This window comes from Triplophysa rosa, linkage group LG1, assembly GCF_024868665.1.
Source record: "Triplophysa rosa linkage group LG1, Trosa_1v2, whole genome shotgun sequence".
Taxonomy (NCBI): domain Eukaryota; kingdom Metazoa; phylum Chordata; class Actinopteri; order Cypriniformes; family Nemacheilidae; genus Triplophysa; species Triplophysa rosa.
The window spans coordinates 14,788,823-14,807,501 of record NC_079890.1 but is presented as its reverse complement, the minus strand read 5'-3'; the positions used below and the strand labels follow the sequence as shown (position 1 = coordinate 14,807,501).

General features: G+C 41.3%; 1 protein-coding gene across 13 annotated transcripts in view; it reads right to left on the bottom strand.

Moving 5' to 3' along the window:
* Positions 1–18,679, bottom strand: part of sox6 (SRY-box transcription factor 6) — a 158,406-nt gene that overhangs the window by 60,363 nt on the left and 79,364 nt on the right. For all 13 annotated transcript variants that reach the window (XM_057333222.1, XM_057333230.1, XM_057333205.1 and 10 more), the window contains 3 exons: positions 16,294–16,383; positions 3,459–3,631; positions 2,026–2,094 (listed from right to left, as the gene is read on the bottom strand). In XM_057333222.1, the coding sequence (XP_057189205.1) occupies positions 2,026–2,094; positions 3,459–3,631; positions 16,294–16,383 (332 nt within the window). The remainder of the gene's footprint in view (positions 1–2,025; positions 2,095–3,458; positions 3,632–16,293; positions 16,384–18,679) is intronic.

Genomic DNA, 18,679 nt, shown 5'->3' with positions numbered 1-18,679 from the left:
ATAGAGAGGCAAACATTGTGCATTACAGCTTTAAATAACAAATAATCGAAAATAATATTAAATCCAAAAGCTTCCTAAGAATAATTGAACTGTTCTTGTGAACTCTTTCTTCACTGCTACTGACTGAACACACAGTTTAAGCACACAGAAACCCACGCTACATTTCACACGCTACGCGTCGAAGTGCGTCAAACAGACGCTAGTAGCACAGTGGCTAGTTCTGTCAGCTCTTCAACAGCAGGGGCCTTTAACAGATTGAGTCTTTCTCTTGAGAAGTGCACTTGAAAGAGATTTTACTGCCGAGCTATAAATCTGTTATGCTTCGGGCTGTGTAAATAAGACAGTGGTTTGTTTTTACCTGACACATCTAAGAGAGAGAAAAAAGGCTGATGGTTAACCTCACAATGATTTCTCCGCACGTGAGAGGAAAACTGTCCGGGATTCTTTTCTGAGGGCCTCGAGCGCAGAGGCTTTGAAGAGCAAGAGTTAGATATGAGACGTGAATTAGAGAGTGAAGACTGAGATAGCAAAGGATGAGTCTGTTAAAGGAGATGAGAAATGTTAGAGACTAGCTGACATAGTGGTGTATTGGGTGTGAATCTGGGAGAGAATGGAGGAGTGGGGAGACTTGTACCTGTCTCCAATGAATGTCAGAGAGAGTGAGAGGAAAAAGAAGGGAAGGAGAGGATCTCCTGGCACGGGTTGCTCGCTGTGCCCTTGGCTTTCATGTGTGTATGAAAACCTTGACCACTGCCACTGACCAGCTTGTGTATGTCCGTGTGTCAGGCTGGGTGGTCCACTAACCTTGCTTGATAGAGCACCGCATACCAAACACAACAACCACCTTCACCTTCTCTCTCTCTCTCTCTCTCTCTCTCTCTCTCTCACACACACACACGCGTTGGGTTTCCATGTTTTATGGGGACTTGCCGCCATAATGATTCTTATCCTGTACAGCCTGTATATTGTATTCCCCAATCCCCATCTAACCCCTAAACCTAACCCTCATTCAAACCTTTCTGCATTTTTCACATAAACATCATTGTTTGATTTATAAGTTGTTTTCCTCATTGGGACCAAATAAATGACCCCACAAGGTCAAAAATGACTGGTATTACTATCTTTGTGATACATTTGGTCCCCATACTGTATCGTTTACCAGGAACACACACACATATTCTCCCACTGCATCTCTCGTGCCAATTCTCCTTCTTTTTTTGCAAATTTGTCACATTTATTTATGGTGCCCTTGTACGCTCTCTCTTCATTTTCCTTGATGTGAATTCTCCTTCCTTCTCTATTTACATTTTTTTTCATTTCACATAATTGCTTGATGGAGGAAAAAAGCGCAATCCACTTTGTGGCAAGAAACTGGATTTGGGTGACCACCGTGTGTACTTTGCAACTAATCCAATTAAATTATTTTTAAGCATAGAGCAAACTTTCAATGAGGCTATTCTCAAAACGCACTTATAAACAGAGACCTTCAAAAGATCACTCAAGCTGACTTAAAGTAAGCAGCAAATATTTGTAAAAGGCACGGTTCGTGCAATTTGTGTGTCAACACGCTGCGTTTACCGAATCCTTGGCCGCGGTGGAGAAGGCATTAAAGCAAATTAAACCCAATATCGGACAATGTAACCTACAGGGCTAACAGCAGCGCCTGTGCCGGTTTCTGAAGCCGTTGCCACGTCACTGCGCTGGGACAGTGTAATTTCAAAGGCATTTACTACAATCTTTAATGTCTGAAACCCTTAGGGCACTTCTCCACAAAACATGCAAACAGGCACCACTTGATGTCATTAAGCTTTCCTCCATTTCAGCTTTTCTTGCGTCTTTTTCTTCATTAATTAGGGAGTGATAATTATTCTTCTCATCTATAGCTCCAGCCGTATTACCATTGGCCAATTAAACTGATTGGTGACAGTTGTAAGCTGATTGGTGACAGTTGTAATAACAAAATAACAGTTTTTGACAGAACCGCGTGATGGGGCGAGCAAAAAAGAGAAGACGTCGGACACCGACCTGGATCTGCTGCTGGAGGAGATTGATTTTGTGCTGTTGCTGCAGAAGTTGCTGCTGTTGTCTGGCGATCTGCGGAAGCAAAAGACTTTGTTTAGCTGAACCCAGCTGCTTCAACTCAGGATGTACATTATGCAAGGACGGACGCACGTATAGCTGGAGAGCTACTGGGTTTATAGTAACGTGTATTTATACAGACAGATAATACATGCAATCATAGCTCGTGGGTAAGATCTCTCGTCCACCAATTGACCCTAATGACTGTAATCAGTGAACAGCTAATGTCAGAGCTAGCGTATTATACACAGCTTAAGGCCTGGCTGGGTGATCGGCAGAAAGGTGAAAGACTGGCATGTTTATGCAACCTAGGAGTGGTCGGGTCTGCCCAAGGGTGGGCTCTTATCGTTCGATATATCCCTCCCTCCCGCCCTCCCTCTCTCCCGCCCTCCCTCTCTCCCAGCTCCTTCAAACTCCCCTGTTCCTCCTCCTCAGCTCGCCTGACAGTCTAGGTTTAAGTGTCATTTAATTTTCATTTTCAAATATAATTACAAAGTGTTCACTGTAAGATATCACCCGTCTGCAAATGTGTCAAGATTAATTTGTGCTGGCTTCTTCACTAGTGTCAACAGTTAATTACTGTGCCGTGTCTGGATGGCTAAATGACATCCTAACTTCAGCCCCCCTACCCCCCCACGCGCCCACTCCCTCCCGTCCTCTCCCTCCATTTTGTTTGTCATTAATAGAACTGGGTGCATTCTTGAACATTTGCAAAACGCTAAACTTCCGCAATAACCGTTTATTAAAATCAACTAAGCATACAATGAAGATACGGCCCTCGTAAAGTCGGATATTAATCCGGAGAATCGGCGGCGCTAATAGCACAAATTTAGAAACGCGTGCATCCATTTCAGGTAGACGCAGACGACACTAAAATGCACCTATTCATCTGCATATTAAATTGACAGCAATTACATGCTTTCGCTATAAAAACAGTGAATATGTAGACGGATCTTTGGCGGAATTACCGGAGCTTATGAGCTGTGCTTATCTGCTGATGCGTTCAGTATGCCTCATTTGCTTGATCTACACATGCTTTTCATGCAAAGTTTGATCCAATTTCAACGTGCCTCCATATTTCATCAATTACATACAATAACCGTTACTTTGTGCGTCGTGATTTATCACGGAGTGAAATATAAAGTCATAAACTAAATTAAAATATTCAACATTAAATGTTGAATAGCCGGACTCATTACCTATTTAAAAGCAAATAAGTGCAATCTTGTTTTAAGCATCTCCTTTGATGAATGAGATAGTCAAGGTAGAATAAGTGATGCACAGCTAGTAAACTTTGAGCGAACGTACTGGATTTCTAAGACACACACATTAACTAGCGAGAGATGGTTTGGGGCGTGCGGGTGGATGCGCATTCTCACCTGCTCCTGCTGTTGGCGTGCCAGCTCCATTTGCTGCCGCTGTTTCTCCATTTGTGAGGCGGCCAGTTTCTTCTGCTCATCGTGCGCAGCCAGGAGCTGCTCTCTCAGACTGATGAGCTGGGTGATCATGGTGGAGAGCTGTCGTTCCTTCTCGGCAAGACTTTCTGGTGTTCCTGACAAAAACAGACAGAACACAGCCATTCAACCGTATGCTCGGACAACGCAAACATTTCCAAACTCGCACATATGGAGCCAGCGGATCAAGGTCTTCTCCCAAGTGAGTTTCCCTGACCCTAAACACACTCACAGCAGTGAGAAGAATAAGGTTTACATCTAATGTTACGTCAGCCAGATGTCTCTCACCTAATATAGTCTCTATATCAAGAGGAGGGTCAGTTTTCCTAGAGACAGAACAGCAAACAAAGCAAGAGCCTTGTTAATTGATCTGCGCATCAGACGATATAAAAAGCACCCACAATCGCTCCTAAAAGAAGCTCCTGGGATCAGCAAGTGTTTGCTCGAGGAGGCCAGCAAATGCTGAGCATCTAAACTGCTATGTCTTAGTCGAGAGAATTCCTGAAGACCACAGACGGCAGTCTGAGAGGGGAAACTCTAGCTCCGTCAACGCTGAGAATGGTATCATCCAAACAGCCTTGGTCTGACAACGGAAAGGCTTCATTAAAAGTGCGAAGGTCGCGAGCCTCTCTCTCCTGACGCTCTCTCACTCCACTTCTGGCGATCACAGCTTCTGGGAGAAGATGGTGAGGAATGGAATTGTTCCCATTAAAGAAGAGGAGCTGTCACAAGTCGAGTGAAGGTGGCAGATTAGTGATAGACAATACAGCGCAAGTGTGTGTGCGTGGCAGTTGTATGTTCTCCGGGACTTGAGGCGCTGCCTTGTAATGACTGCTCTCAATTCTCATTAGGGGAGGAGCCAACACAAACACCTCAGAGTTGACGGGCCTCTCGCAAACGGGGTCACTGTCACCTCTGCATCCTCTCATTATCTCCCTTACACACGCATCAAACCAGGCATCAGCGTTGAACGCAGGATCACACGAGACAATGAGGACACCTCCCGTAGGACAAATCAATATCTCAATTGTTTCTCTTAGACAGCAACTGGAGAGCAAATGGATAGGGTCTCTTAATTTGTGATAGTTCACCCAAAAATGACAATTCTGTCATCATTCACTCACCCTCTTGTCATGTCAAACCTGTATGACTTTCTATCTTCCGCAAAACACAAAAGAAGATATTTTGAAAAATGTTGGTAACTGGACCCCATTCACTTGCATTGGTTTTGTGTCCATACAACAGAAGTGAATGGGATCCAATGCTGTTCGGTTACCAACATTCTTTAAAATATCTTCTTTTGTGTTCTGCGGAAGGAAGGAAGTCATACAGATTTGAAATGACAAGAGGGTGAGTAAAGGATGACCGAATTTTCATATTTACGCTTTCTTTTAACCTTCATGACTTTCTTCCGCAGAACACAAAAGAAGATATTTGGAAGAATGTTGGTAGCCAGACAACACAGGGTCTCATCGACTTCCACTGAATGGACACAAAACCACTGAGACATTTTTCAAAATATTTTCTTTCTACAGAATAAAGAGTCATATACAGGTTCTGAATGACATGAGGGTGAATAAATGATGACAGAATCTTTATTTTTGGGTGAACTATCCTATTAAACATATATGCTACGCTTTTGCGATAAGTGTTTTGTGTGTGTGTCCTCCTGCACTGTACCTTCAGCTAATCAATGCTAAGTGATTCATTCTCTGTTTTCACAGTCGCCACAATTGCTCGTGAGAAGGCGGACGCTTATTCTTTCTCACTATTCCATCTTGTTTCCTTTTGTCAGTAACCTGCTGCTCCGTAGAGAGCCCAACTGTACGATTCACTTGGCCTGCGGCCAGCTCAGTCTTACATTCTTTCCTGGGTGTCTTCCTGTGTTCCTCTGGCCACATCTGTCTTGAGTTTCTCCAAGGGGCTCCCTGGGGCCCGCTCTAGTTCAACTATTTTAATTTGACTAAACACCTGATTTATTTTATCTCTCCGATGAGTAAAGCCGTTTGTCTTAAGGGCCTGTCAACCTCCAGCCCCCATTCAGAGCAATTTACCGGACGGGCCTGTGCCACTGTGACTTCACTGAAGAAAAGAGGCTGCAATTCTCCATTTATCCTCGCTAAAAAAAAAAGCCACCTAAAAAGCATCCATTCACAGCAACTGCATGTGGTTTCCCCGCGCCTGAATTGACTTTTTATTCAGCCGACTACACTTGTTGTGAATGGCTTATCTGTAAAATTGATACATTTGCTACCGATTTTATTAACCATTGGCTTGAGTCGTAAAGGGCCGTATTTAGCCGTGCCCATTGTCGGGAATGACATCTGCCCCCTACGTGCTGAAGCCTGGTCGGCAGAAAGAGAAACACAGAAAAAGAGGTGAGAGAGAAAGACGTTTAGAAGGGGGTGGGGGGGTAGAGCATCTCTCAAGGGATGAGGGAGAGCCACTCCACAAACTCATGAGGACTGTTTGATGTCAAATAACTTTCTTCACCCAGTCCTCCGTTTTAAAGCCCCCCCCCCAAAAGCGCCCTTGGAATCTCAGCCTACTGAAGGGGCAAACATCTGGACTCAATTCTGCCCACTCGGGAATCCTCCTGACAACCCTCCACCTCAATCACATGTTTCAATCACACAATCCACTACACTCCATTCTGCTATACATTAACAGTTGGGATTCATACCGTAATTATTTCTAAGTGTATTTTCTTTCCATTTGGAGTGGTGAAACGCTTCAGTTTAACTTACTGTTCCAAAAAATGAGAATGTGTGTATCTGTGCGTTTAAATGTGTGTATTGGTTGGTAAGCGAGTGCACACGTGTTTCACAGTAGCTGTGTTTTTACTGAGGGGCCACCGGCTCTGGAGGGCCCAGCACAGGGTCTGTGTGTGCTGGTCTGCACAAACACCAACAGCATACTAACAGAGGCTCCATTGTTTCGTCTTGGGCTCGATTGTCCAAAACACACCCCTACACCCCCACCCCCACACTCCCCTCTACCAAAATGTCTTCCATCTCTTCTCTCACTTTTGTTTCCCCTACTCAGATTTCTGGGCCTTTCTTATTGTTTTCTGTGTGAGTCCACATCTCTCACAACTTCTCAATGGATTATGACTATACAGTATACTGTATATACAGTACACTAAAACAGAGCAAATTTATAAATAGCTTAAACTTACTGCTATATTGTTAACCCTGTTTAAATGGTGCTTAGTTCATTCTGTGTATATTTTGGTAGCTCTGTTTAGAGAATTCCGCTTTTCCTGTGTTGAATTATAGATCCCTTTTAAAAGCAGATAAAAGTTTTATTGGCAGGGAAGCCCGGGCGGGATTGGTCTGCGTGCGTCTGCAGAGCGCTGACAAAGAAAGCACTGGTGCATATTGCATTGCTTTAAACAGCAGCGAGTCTGGCTAGTCTTGTAAAGGTGTCTCGTTGCATTGTCATTCCTTTAGGAGACGTTCTGGCCAGGAGATGCCTCCTCAGCTAAATAATGAGAGCAGGTTAGGTTTGTCTACTTCATCACGGCAGACTGAGGACATAAGATTCCAGTCAGGACCCTCGGCTGAGGGGAAAACAGAATGAGCGAGAATATGTGAGGGAGATGAGAAGTAATAGAGCGAGAGTTATTGTAGTTTTGAACTTACTAAGTTTGAACTATCTTACTATCTTAAATGTTTAACATTTACTGTTGTTAAAATGTGTCCCTATTTAGTAGTATTGGCATGTTTATTAAATGTGAGTTGGTTTAAAGAAAATTAAAAATACATTCACCTCAGTTTCGTTTTAGGATAATAAAAAATGTAGCGTTGTTTGATTATTTTTCAGTTAAATAACATGAAAAAATATTTTCATAAATTTGGATTTTAGTTTTCATTAATGATAATAACAATTGGAACAGGGCGTACTATGGAACCGTAATGAAGCACCGTTAGAACATCTACCGTCCTCTCCCGTCAGTGTCACAAAACAGATTGGATGACATTTCCCACAATGCTGAACTAGAACACTGGAGAGAAACAACTGTGACTGCAGTGAATAAGCAAGAGAGGGAGCTGTCAAAAAGAGGGGCCAGCAGATAAAAGACACTTTGTAGGGGTGCGATTTGTTCTGTCCAACAGCTATTCTGCCACCCCAGGCCAACCCCACCCCCTTTCTCCTCTAATCAAGCAGTACCTAATTTGAGTTCCAAGTCCAGCACCAAGGGAAGAGAGGGCAGCTTGTTACTTTGAAGAGTCCCGAGTGAACAAGAGAGATAAAAGATCTAGATACACACTAGGAAGAATGAGGACGGGAAAAAAGGGGCAAAAAAGGAAAAGACTCTCTATTCTATTCTATTCTCTTCTCTTCCTTTAGTTCCTTGGGACAGCTGAACCATTATGATTACATTTGAATGACTTTTTTTCCTTTCCGAAAACTGGAATTTCTTTGTCTCTGCGTCAGTTGGCCTTTGTGGATGCTCCCATATGCTGCGAGCCCTAAGTAAATAAAAAAATTAAAACCACCGATTGTGCCGCACATAGCCGGCGTGCCTGACATGATTGGAGGCTTGAGGGCTGTCGGAAGGTATATTCCCACATCCACACCAGACTAGAGCCATTAATGATTTTCAGACCAGCCATACTGTACATAAAGGCCTATGACTTAATGTATGCAGGGCTTTTCCTGGCTCAAAATGAGGCGGAGGTGGTGCAACACGCGTGTAAGCCTACCGTCCCTTTAAGTGTCTTAACAAAACACTTATATTAAAGTTCTAAAAAAAATTGATTAAAATGACAACTAATATGTTATATAAAGCATAACATTTATTCAATCAAACAGAAAAGTTGAACATTTAAATATAAGCCTTTTATCCATTCCAACTTTGTTTTAGCCCATAATTAACCAGTCTAACTAAATGAGCAAAGCTCATTCACACCCTACGTACTCTTGTAGTTCACTGAGCTTTGAATGATTCACTGATCTCTTACATTCTGTTTAAACAAATTGGTTCAAAGGAGTCATTTGTTTGCGAGTCGTTCTGCTCGCAATGTGCGTTCAAACTGGCGAACTCGCTGTGTACAGAATAACGCTGCTTCAACGAGCCAACTTCACAGCTAAAAATATTACAATGACGCACAGCAAGTTAATCTAGGAAACCTTTTCAAGAAATTGAACGTAAAACACCTGAACAGCCGTGAAACACAGCTAATACAGCTCCTAATATAGATCTTTTAATAAACTTTTCAGCGACTCGCTGTGCTGGTAACGAAACAGCGCCTCTATTGTGGCGTAATGCCGCAACTGCAGTTACAAATGACAGTGTTTAATGCACGCAGTGTTTTTTGTGAAGACACTCGACATATTTTGACGAGAGTCTGAGGCGGCACGAAATTTGACTGAGGCGGCCACCTCCAATTTCTTTATGCAGGAAAAACCCTGGTATGGATGCCATACCCCTCGGTTCTTTAAAGTACAGTGTTTACTTGGTCCTGTTGTCAATGTCAACACCAAATAAAAAGGTGTTGAAGGAATAAAAGTGAATTGATTGTGTTTTATTATTGAGCTCTAAAGTGATTGTACTTCAAAGACTGTTAATGTTTTCTAATGATACAGACCCTTGTTGCATTTAAAGATAAGCCCCAAAGGTAAAGATCACATAAAGATCAAATCAAAGATTAAAGACAGAGAACACACACAGGCACACGTACAATCATTCTAATTCTGTTCAACAGACACGCACCTACACTACATGCAAAATAGTACAAAAACTAAACAAGCACTGATACAAACATTTTAATGTATTGATGCATTATTTATTTAATTTTTATAAAAATGTAAACAAATAAAAGTATTCAAATTATTTAATTTATAAAATAATAATAATTATTATTATATTCTATTAACTGTTGCTTAAAAAATGTAAAACAGTTTCTTCTGTTGAAAGACAAGCAACGTTTTGAGTGACATGGCATTAATAAAACCATTTTCCTTGCTCCTAAATCGAGACGGTATGACCAACAGCTGTTTTACCTAGCCTGCTGCCCCATGCATGATCAAAACCCTGCCGATCCTGCCAATAAAACTTCATTAACTAGCATGCACTAGGACCTGCTAGCTCATGTAAGCATATGGCAGCGCAAATCATCAACTCAAAAAAAAACTTTCAGTGCTGCATTAAAATTTAACATAATGCAAATTTACAGCTCTTTTTCAGGCTATAAAGTGGCAGAACGTCGCGTCCTCAATTTTCACCAGTGCCAAACCAGATCCAGTAAATAACTGTGTATGTTACCAATGTATAGCATGGCTAGACCCACAGAATTAGAACACAGAGCATTGATAAAATGCACTGATGATTGTTGCATTGATGATCCATTGATTGTGCCATGCAATTTATATGCATTTATGATGCATTTTAAATACATTTTGCTTCAAAAAAGAAAAAAATATAGACAGTATCTATATATTTAATGCAAATTTAATGTTGGCCTGTTTATAACTACAGTATATGTATGTGTGTGTGATACTAGCACACCAAGTGTAATGCAAGTACACAGTCTATTAACACACACTCTATTAAATCTTATACATACTGTCAACAAGGATTTTTCTTTTTTTTCCTGCAATCATGAAAACACTTGATTGACACCAAAAGTCAACAGAGTGGCTCTTAAACAGAGACACACTTCATGTTCTTGACGTTCATGGGGCACTTTAATGCCGACTTATAATCTAATGACGACAGCAGCGATGCTCACGAGTGTAATTAAGATAATGCAAGAGCCCTGCTCTTCTCCCAGTATCCTCAGCATCACACAAACCTCTTCATTACAGAGTCCTACTGAGATAACAGCTCAACCTGACCACATAACACACATGCACACAGACTGGTGCGGGACTGGGAGCTCCTAGCGTACAAATGTTTCTCCTAGCAAACTTCATTTTTGCCAAGGTTACTGCTGTAAATGGAGTCGTCCTTGAATGCACACTTTTAAAATCTTTCATTCATCACTCCCTTAGATGCCTTGACCTCTCACTGTTTTATTTTTCTATTTATTGTTATATATCATTAGAGAGAACAAAAAGCCCTGATTGGAGTCAACAGACAAACCATTCCAGTTTTTGAAACAATACAGACTTAATATAAGCTCTATACAATAAAGAATCATATTTGTGTGTGCGCGGCTAAATCTGTGCGTAAAGATTTCATTAGTAGCGGTGTACAGTATGTCCCTCTAGGACCCCGGGCCTTGGATCAGACAGGAAGATTTCTAGGACCCTACTATATTCAGAAAGGCACCATGACAAGCGCAAATGCACCCCAGGCATGGTCGGTCCTCACGGATCTCAAATGGCATTACACGGCCATGAGCAGAACATTAGCTATGCAACCCAACCTCCGATAAGCATTAGCTCTTAAGACACTGCAACACGCAAACATTTTTCTAATTTGTGAATCATTTTGTTACTGGGTTTCACCACCTCTGAGAAAGTAAAGTCCCGGACTATAGCATGTAACAATGTAGGACATTGTGAGTCTACTTAATAAACGAAAATATTTGCCCTGTGGTTTAGTGTCCTAGAGAAGCAGTGTTGGGTAAGATACTCTGAAAAAGTAATTAATTACTAGTTACTAATTACATATTCAATGTAGTTTAATAATATTTATTTGAATGAATTGAAAGAGCCGTTTATTTTATTAACTGACCAAAGTATTACAAATGTGAGAATTATACATTAAAGCACAGATTTTAAAGTTAGACTTTTAATTTTGATGTCAATTCCACTATTGCACACACATATATTACACAAAGTATTTAGTTTAATTACATCAGAAGTAACTGTAATTAAATTACAGAAAAAATAAGAGTAATCCCTTACTTTACTTTTTCAAGGGGAAAGTAATTAAATTACAGTAACTAATTACTTAGTAACTAGTTACACCCAACACTGTAGAGAAGTGATTTTCCTCTGGATTGAACAGCATATGTGTGCGTGTTTTCTAGTCTCGGTAGCTGTCTTCCCCTTGACACACTCCTGTTCACAAGCACTTTCAATAACGCCGTGTGAGAGGCAGCAAACAAGGTGTGCCTTTCTACAGCCAAACGCCACAAGCTAAATTCCTCAATTCATTAGGAGAGAAACGGAGCACAGCTCTCCCTGCATTCATCTCGCAAATGTGGCCCAAAGAATAATAATTTACAGTGGCTCATATTTCACTTGGGTACATAAGGGCAAACAGTTTGACTATTGAGACGTTAGAGAGAGAAAAATGCAGAGCGTGCCGCTGGAGGATCGGGGAGATGGAGGAATATTTCAGACGGTGTGATGGGGGAGAAAGCTTCCTCTGTCGGTCCTCGACAATGACTCAGAGGAGTCGTGGAAAACAAGTTTCTTATGTGTGATGTTTTGCCTGATTTTGATTCCTTCATTTCATTTAATTTAATTTTGTTTAATTTACTCCCACAATATTTTGAAGTACTTGTATTCAAAAACAGTGTATCTTTTAAAGATATACACAGATAGAAGAAACAAATGAAATAAAAAATTAACATCCTAAACATGTTTAATAAAGTGCATGCATTAATGTGTTAGCATTAAAACTTTACCATATATTTTATTTTGATTTGATCTTTATGGTAATGTAACGAAAAATATATTTCAATGTCTCGTTTAATTGAGCAATAATAAAAGTGTTAAAAATGTTCATGCTTATCCCACTACAACATCACATATCACTAGTATGTGCTTACTGCTTTTATTGAAGCCATTAAGAAAAAAGCTGAAGTCAAATTGAATAATCATGATTTCAAGTAAATCCATCTGCTGGAACAATCAGCGCTCTGTACCACTACAGACTGCTTCTGTCCACGAGTGTCTCAGCCAGGTACAAGTCACATCAAAACCACACTCAGTTCTTCTGCTCTCACAAAGAGTCTTTACTTATCTACCGGCCACAGGACTTTCTCTCCACAACCATGTAGACGGCATTGAGAAATTGATTATAGGAAAAGAGTGAGGGACCTCTTTTTCCATCTAGCAGCACCATGTTCATGTTCATACAATGCTGAAATTTGTGATTTTTCGGTCATTTTTTGATATTCTTTTTGCATAAGTGCAGTTTGAGTTGTAATCGCTTTGTCTTTTAACAGTCAGGGACATACGAACATTCATGGAGAACAAAACTGAAGCTCTGAGGCAAATGCACAAGCTCTGATTGACTAATACATCCCTTTAAATCGATCAAGCCAAATTAAAATTCCAGACCAAAATATTAATTCATAATCTTTTTTAGATGTTTCCAGCAGCACGCATCAAATAACGAATAAGGGGCGCAGGGGTGGCAGTGTGTTTAATTGAACGAAAAATGAAACAATGTTAAGAGTCAACGCTTCTCATACGGCAAAAATGGACTTTGACGTCAAACGCCCGAATTGTACCACCAGCGCCTCTTTGAGCTAAATTTGGTAATTAAATCTCTTTGGCATATATTTGATGTGTTACTCCGTACTCGTTCATATTTCTCTCTCTTTCTCCCTCTCTGAATTGAGCAGGCACTGCTGTGGCTTGGACCGTCTCCAGACATCCTGCTTCTCCTGCTTTGTGGTTTTGTTTTGCAGATCTCATCTCTCTCTTCACTGTTTTCTCTGATTGACGGCTGAGCTCAGGTATGAAAACAAACACGCCGCGGGAAAGCGATCTGCCGCTAACTCCACTTCACCCCCCGTACCCGCTACTGCTGCCCCTCTGCCTCCATATCCCCCCGACCGGGGGGAATCTCCACCAATTCAGCACATTTCTGGAAGCCCCTCTCAAAGTCATGCAGTACAGAAGTTTATACGGTTTCATTCCACCAGTTAAACGGCACTTAAAACACACCTGGAACACCAGAAACACACAGAAGGAATTGGAAGAAATGCTACAGAGGACTAACTGAACTTGTTACACATGGATAGACCTAACAGCCAAGACAACTGTTTGAATAGCGCAATAATTTTGTTTACTTGTTTTGTGCAATTGCAGATAATGTGGTGGCGGGCAGGTCGGGACGTGCTAAAGCAGGTCTCGATGTTCTCTAAGTTTCTGCTCTTTTTTTCTCCCTACAATATTGTTCTGCGTGCCCTAAAGCGTTCAGCTACTTTTTTCAGCTGCTAAACTTTGTTTTGTACCACAGCGTAGTGTCTTAACAGGTTCACGAGGTGAAAAATGCGTTTTAAAGGTTTTAAAGAGCAGCTGCTGATAATTCAAGCATCCGTATGTCACGAACTCAAAGTGGAGCAACTGTATTCGCTTTCAAAGGGAGAAGAAACTTCATTTTATCACAACATACTGTTTGGCAGGGGCTGCGATTGCTAGCCGATTTATTTATCGAACAAAGATCAAAGGCGTGTTTTTGTCGTGTGGGAACAATGACACAAAGGACTGTGGGTAGAATGCACAAAGCCATTGGTTAGCATACAAGAGCAGACACAGCAAGGCCAAACAGACAACCGCTTCCTTTTCATCCTCATGCCATCTTTTATGTAGCGCTCTCCTCCATTAATTTCGAGCCAGCGGCACGCGTGGCCTTTGTATTGATTTTTTAACCCGACTATTAACACGCCCTGCGATTTATCATAACACTTTAGATCTTAATCAGAAGTTGTGCGTGTTTTCTCTTTTCCAGTTTGGTGCCTTTGTTTGCGTATTAATTAAGCAGACCTTGTGTGTCTCCAACCCTGAGCTTCCTTTTTAATTGCCCGTATTTACATTGGGCCAACTTCAAACGCCAAGAGAGACATTTTGTAAGGGGGAGCACAAAGGAGGCCTTTGAAATGTCTACAGTCATATGAAATGGCAGGCTAATTAGAAACCTTAGGCTGCCGGTATGATATGAAAAGTAATTCTGTCTGTTTCTCTATAGTCGCCCGCAGCCTCGCTGGAATTCTCGACAGAGGCCACCGGTTGGGTATTATCAACGCCTTCTACCAGTTTCTACCTTTTAAACGTGAACTCAACCCAACGCCATTTATTCAACAGAAAAATACCCTGTAATTTAAAAAGACCTCTTTTCAAAAGGTTAAATCGTTCCTCGCCATTTTCTCAACTACGGTGGCACATAACGGAATCAGGTACAATGAATCTGGTTTACCAAGATGTAATTTACATTTGGGGGTTCATTAAGGTTATTGCAGATGAATGCACTTATTAGAATGTATGACTTTTTTTCTCTCTCGTTCCACACCCCCCCACCCTCGAGCCCTCCTCTGCCAGCACGGAGAGCGTAAGAGAGTAATCCAATAATTAAAACCAAGGACAAATGTTATTCATAATTCTAAATAGCGCAGGGATGGAAAGGGGAGCCATTAAGCAAGGGAACAAAAAAACAATAACACTTCTCTCCAATGTTATTACCCTTGCAATCTAAATCCCGCTATTAACTGCCTCCTAAATGTCTTCTCTGTTAAAACTGCCGTGACATACTGACGCTATAACATTTGATATTCTGAGTGTTATGACACCTGTACCTCTTGAACAGAAAAGGCTGTTATTGAAACACGCGGCGGAGGTACGCGACAAGCAGACCGAGCTCTATTTCTGGGGTGGATCCAGCTTGGGTGGAAATGAGTGACAAACCGGAGAAAAGAGTCAAACGGTGTGTCCACGGAGAGAAAGAGAAAAAATGTAGATAGAGGGAGGAGAGCATGGATGGAGCCGGGCAGAACTGGTGTGTTATCAGAGGTCTAGAGCAATACGGTCTCCTGCTACATAAACACTTCTCTGTAACAGCCTGTGCTAAGACCTGCTCGCGGAAAATATTATTTTTTATAAAAACAGTGCATTGTCTTCCAATACAACACGTTTCTCACATCATTTCTTTGGTTGCATCCAGTGTTGGGTGTAATTAGTTATAAAAATTAAAAAAATTTACCATAGAAAAAAAAAAAAAAAAGAATAAAAATAATTTTTTCTGTAATTTAACTACTAACTAGGGCTGCACGATCATTTATCGCGATACCACTAAATCCTATTGAAATCAAGCTGGCTGCGATATGCAATGTGTCGATATTTTTTTAATGCGTAGCTTGTCCGTGAAGCACGTCTCTGGGATCAGTAGGAAGTGCTGCTCGATCTAAAAGCAGTGCGAGCTTGAGTCGCTTATAATGTGCATTTGAAAAAGCAACACCCGTCAAACATGATCATTATAAATATACTTTATTATCATAAAAATACCTGATGAGGCTCGAGTAACAGTGATAAAAAGATGTCCATAGGCATTTCCTAGATTCTAGAACGTGTTATGGTCTTCTTCTGCAGTGCGTATTTGGAGTTTTCGCACGAGAGCGCCCTCTGGCTTTCGGATGCAGTAGCATTTTCCCGTACTTCACTCACAAGCTGTGCATAAATCACGTGATATTTATCGTCGGTTTATCGCGACAGCCCTACTAGTAACTAATTACTTTTTCAGAGTAACTTACCCAACACTGGTTATATCAAGCCTCATTTCCCTTCATTGTGCGTCTAACCACTAGAACCCTAAATAATATCTCACTTGCAGGAATAAACAAGCATCTCCTGACCAATTTCCATTTCACAAGCTAAAAAAACCCCATAGCCCCTCTAATGCAGTTCAAATCCACATAACAGTCATGCTGAGCAGAAAGGCACAACACTCTTGAGGAATTTGAACAGAAAAGATAAGAGTGATAAGAGTATTATGACACATTCTTTAATTATCTTTGATATGAATGGAGACTCATTTGTAAGTGAGACTATACAGTAGCCTAGTTAGATTTCTTACCTTTGATTTCTCCTAACAGTTCGCCTGTGTTTAGTCGCTCCATCTTCTCTTTCCAGTCTTTAGAAAGGAGTTTCTCCATGCAAGAGGATTCTGAAAACACACAGTGGATATCCACTATCAAACCGATTGTGTCTTCAAATAATGGTATTTATTTCATTTACAACATTCAAAACATGAACAATTCAATAGCTTGTGGCACATCCATTTCAGGTAGGTGCACAAAATGATGTATAAATAAAAATGCAAGCATTATTCTATATACAGTATTCTAAAACTCTCTAGCTATAGAAAAAAACTGACTGCAAACATGGATGCCGTCACTCTGCAACACAGACGACAAGAGTGAAGCGGCATTCAGACAGCAGGCTGCATTGAAATACAACATCTCTCAAATGTATACATAGCTTTGACTATGACCCTCAAATAAAAAATAAAAAAACATCATCCGAAGACAAAGAGAAATGAGAGAAAGCAAACAGGAGAAAAGGCTTTCCATTAAAAACGTGTGTTGAGCAAAATAAAAGAAACAAATTCCTTTTACTCCTTAGGAAAGTGAATGTTACACCTGGCTTTCAAAAGATACCTATGTCAAACGCGCGTTCTGACAGATAGGCCGTGGCAATAAAAAGAAACTGCATTGAGATCAGAAGCTGGAGTGGACTAGAATAGAAAAGTGTCACACATGTTCACAAAGCGTATTAGAGGTGATGTCTACAGGTCACGAAAAATATTGTATTTTTTGTGTCGTTTTAATTTAAAGACACAGCAGGGTCTGCAACTGAATGAAATGCTCAAGCGCAATGTTTTCAAGTTAGGTCAACGACATTCTGTAAAAGTGTCAAGGTGAATTCGTTTTTCCCTCGAGCCATAAACGAATTGACTTTATCAATGTTCTTAATTGTTTTATACATAAGAAGGGCAGGTATGTTGTTCCTTTTGAGTCTGAATCGCAAAAATAAGGAACAAACGCAGAAAAGCACATGTCCAATATGTGGATATCGTGAGACGGGCCCCTGGTCTTCTGAAGGTCAACCGGAGAGCCTGAAAGAGTGATAAGAATAAGGCGCTGCACAAAGACATTAAAGAGGAAGATGGGCCTGCTTGACTGGTCCCGCGCTGCCAGCAATGATGAAAACAATTAACATTTGTCTGGCAGACAATGAATCAAGAGGAGGAATGGTTGGTATCCGCGGCGCTGCAGCACTGGGGTCGCTGATAAAGAACACACTGCTCACCAGCAAGAGCTTGAAGCTCGCAGCCTGGGTCAGCCTGTTCCCATCACACAAGTGCACTTGAAAACACACACACGGGACTGAGATACATCCAATGAAACAGACACACAAGTAGACCGCAAGGAAAGGAACCGGGTACACCTCATTTTGGGGGGGCAGAACATCAGGCACGATGAAAGGTGAAACAATAAAATTAACGACAGTATTAAATTAGACCACATACTGATATAACACAGGAAATACAGCTTTGTAGCTGCAACTGATTGTATGAATGATTTTAGTACCTTTTCCGAGGTAAAGGAGCTCTTTTTTCTCCATGACATCATAGACAGCAAGAGTTTGTTCGCTCAGTGAAAGGCCAAAGGGCACGGGGCTAAAGCAGACATTCTTGCACGCCACCGGCTGCCCCGCGGCACCGTAATCCGCTGTTAGACCACTCGTGCTCACAATGGGCCATTTGTGAACGCACTTTGGCAAACAAAAGGGTACAATTCATGAGCACAAAAGTGCTGGGAATGACTTGTGGTATTCTGTTTTTCGTGCTTTGTGCCTGCGTGTATTGTAGTCATATCTTGAGGAACTCCAGGCCATAGCACATTCCAGATGAGTGACATCATCGCACTCATGAATGTGGTGTGATCTTCATCTTGTGCCGTAAAATTAATGTTACAGTTATGCCTCTGTTATCACGAACGCTGCTTTATCTTTTGCACGAACGCTGTAAACGTAGGCACAGACGACAAACAAGGCACACCTTTTTTAAATAAAAATAATAAGAATAAGAAAAGCAGTGACATCACTCCAGGCTTGCCAGAGATTAAGGGCATGAAAATGTTTGACATCTTGCACAGAGAGTTACGGTGACAGTCACTGCTGTAATACAAGGCGAGGTGTGATCAAAGGGAGGTCACATTTTCTTTGATTCTCCATTTCCTCTATTTCACTGGGGCCAATAGGACACCCCCATTTGGATCATTCTAGCATTATTTCTACTTTACTGACTTTCTCAATACAGAACTCACAGCATGTTTCCCTGACCTTATGCTGTTCAAAGACCCTGCGTTTCTGTTTGTGTGTGAGAGACTGAGGTCTGCGATGTTGCTCCTGAATAAAAGTGCTTCCTCTCTCAACACACTCCCCTCAGATAACCACAC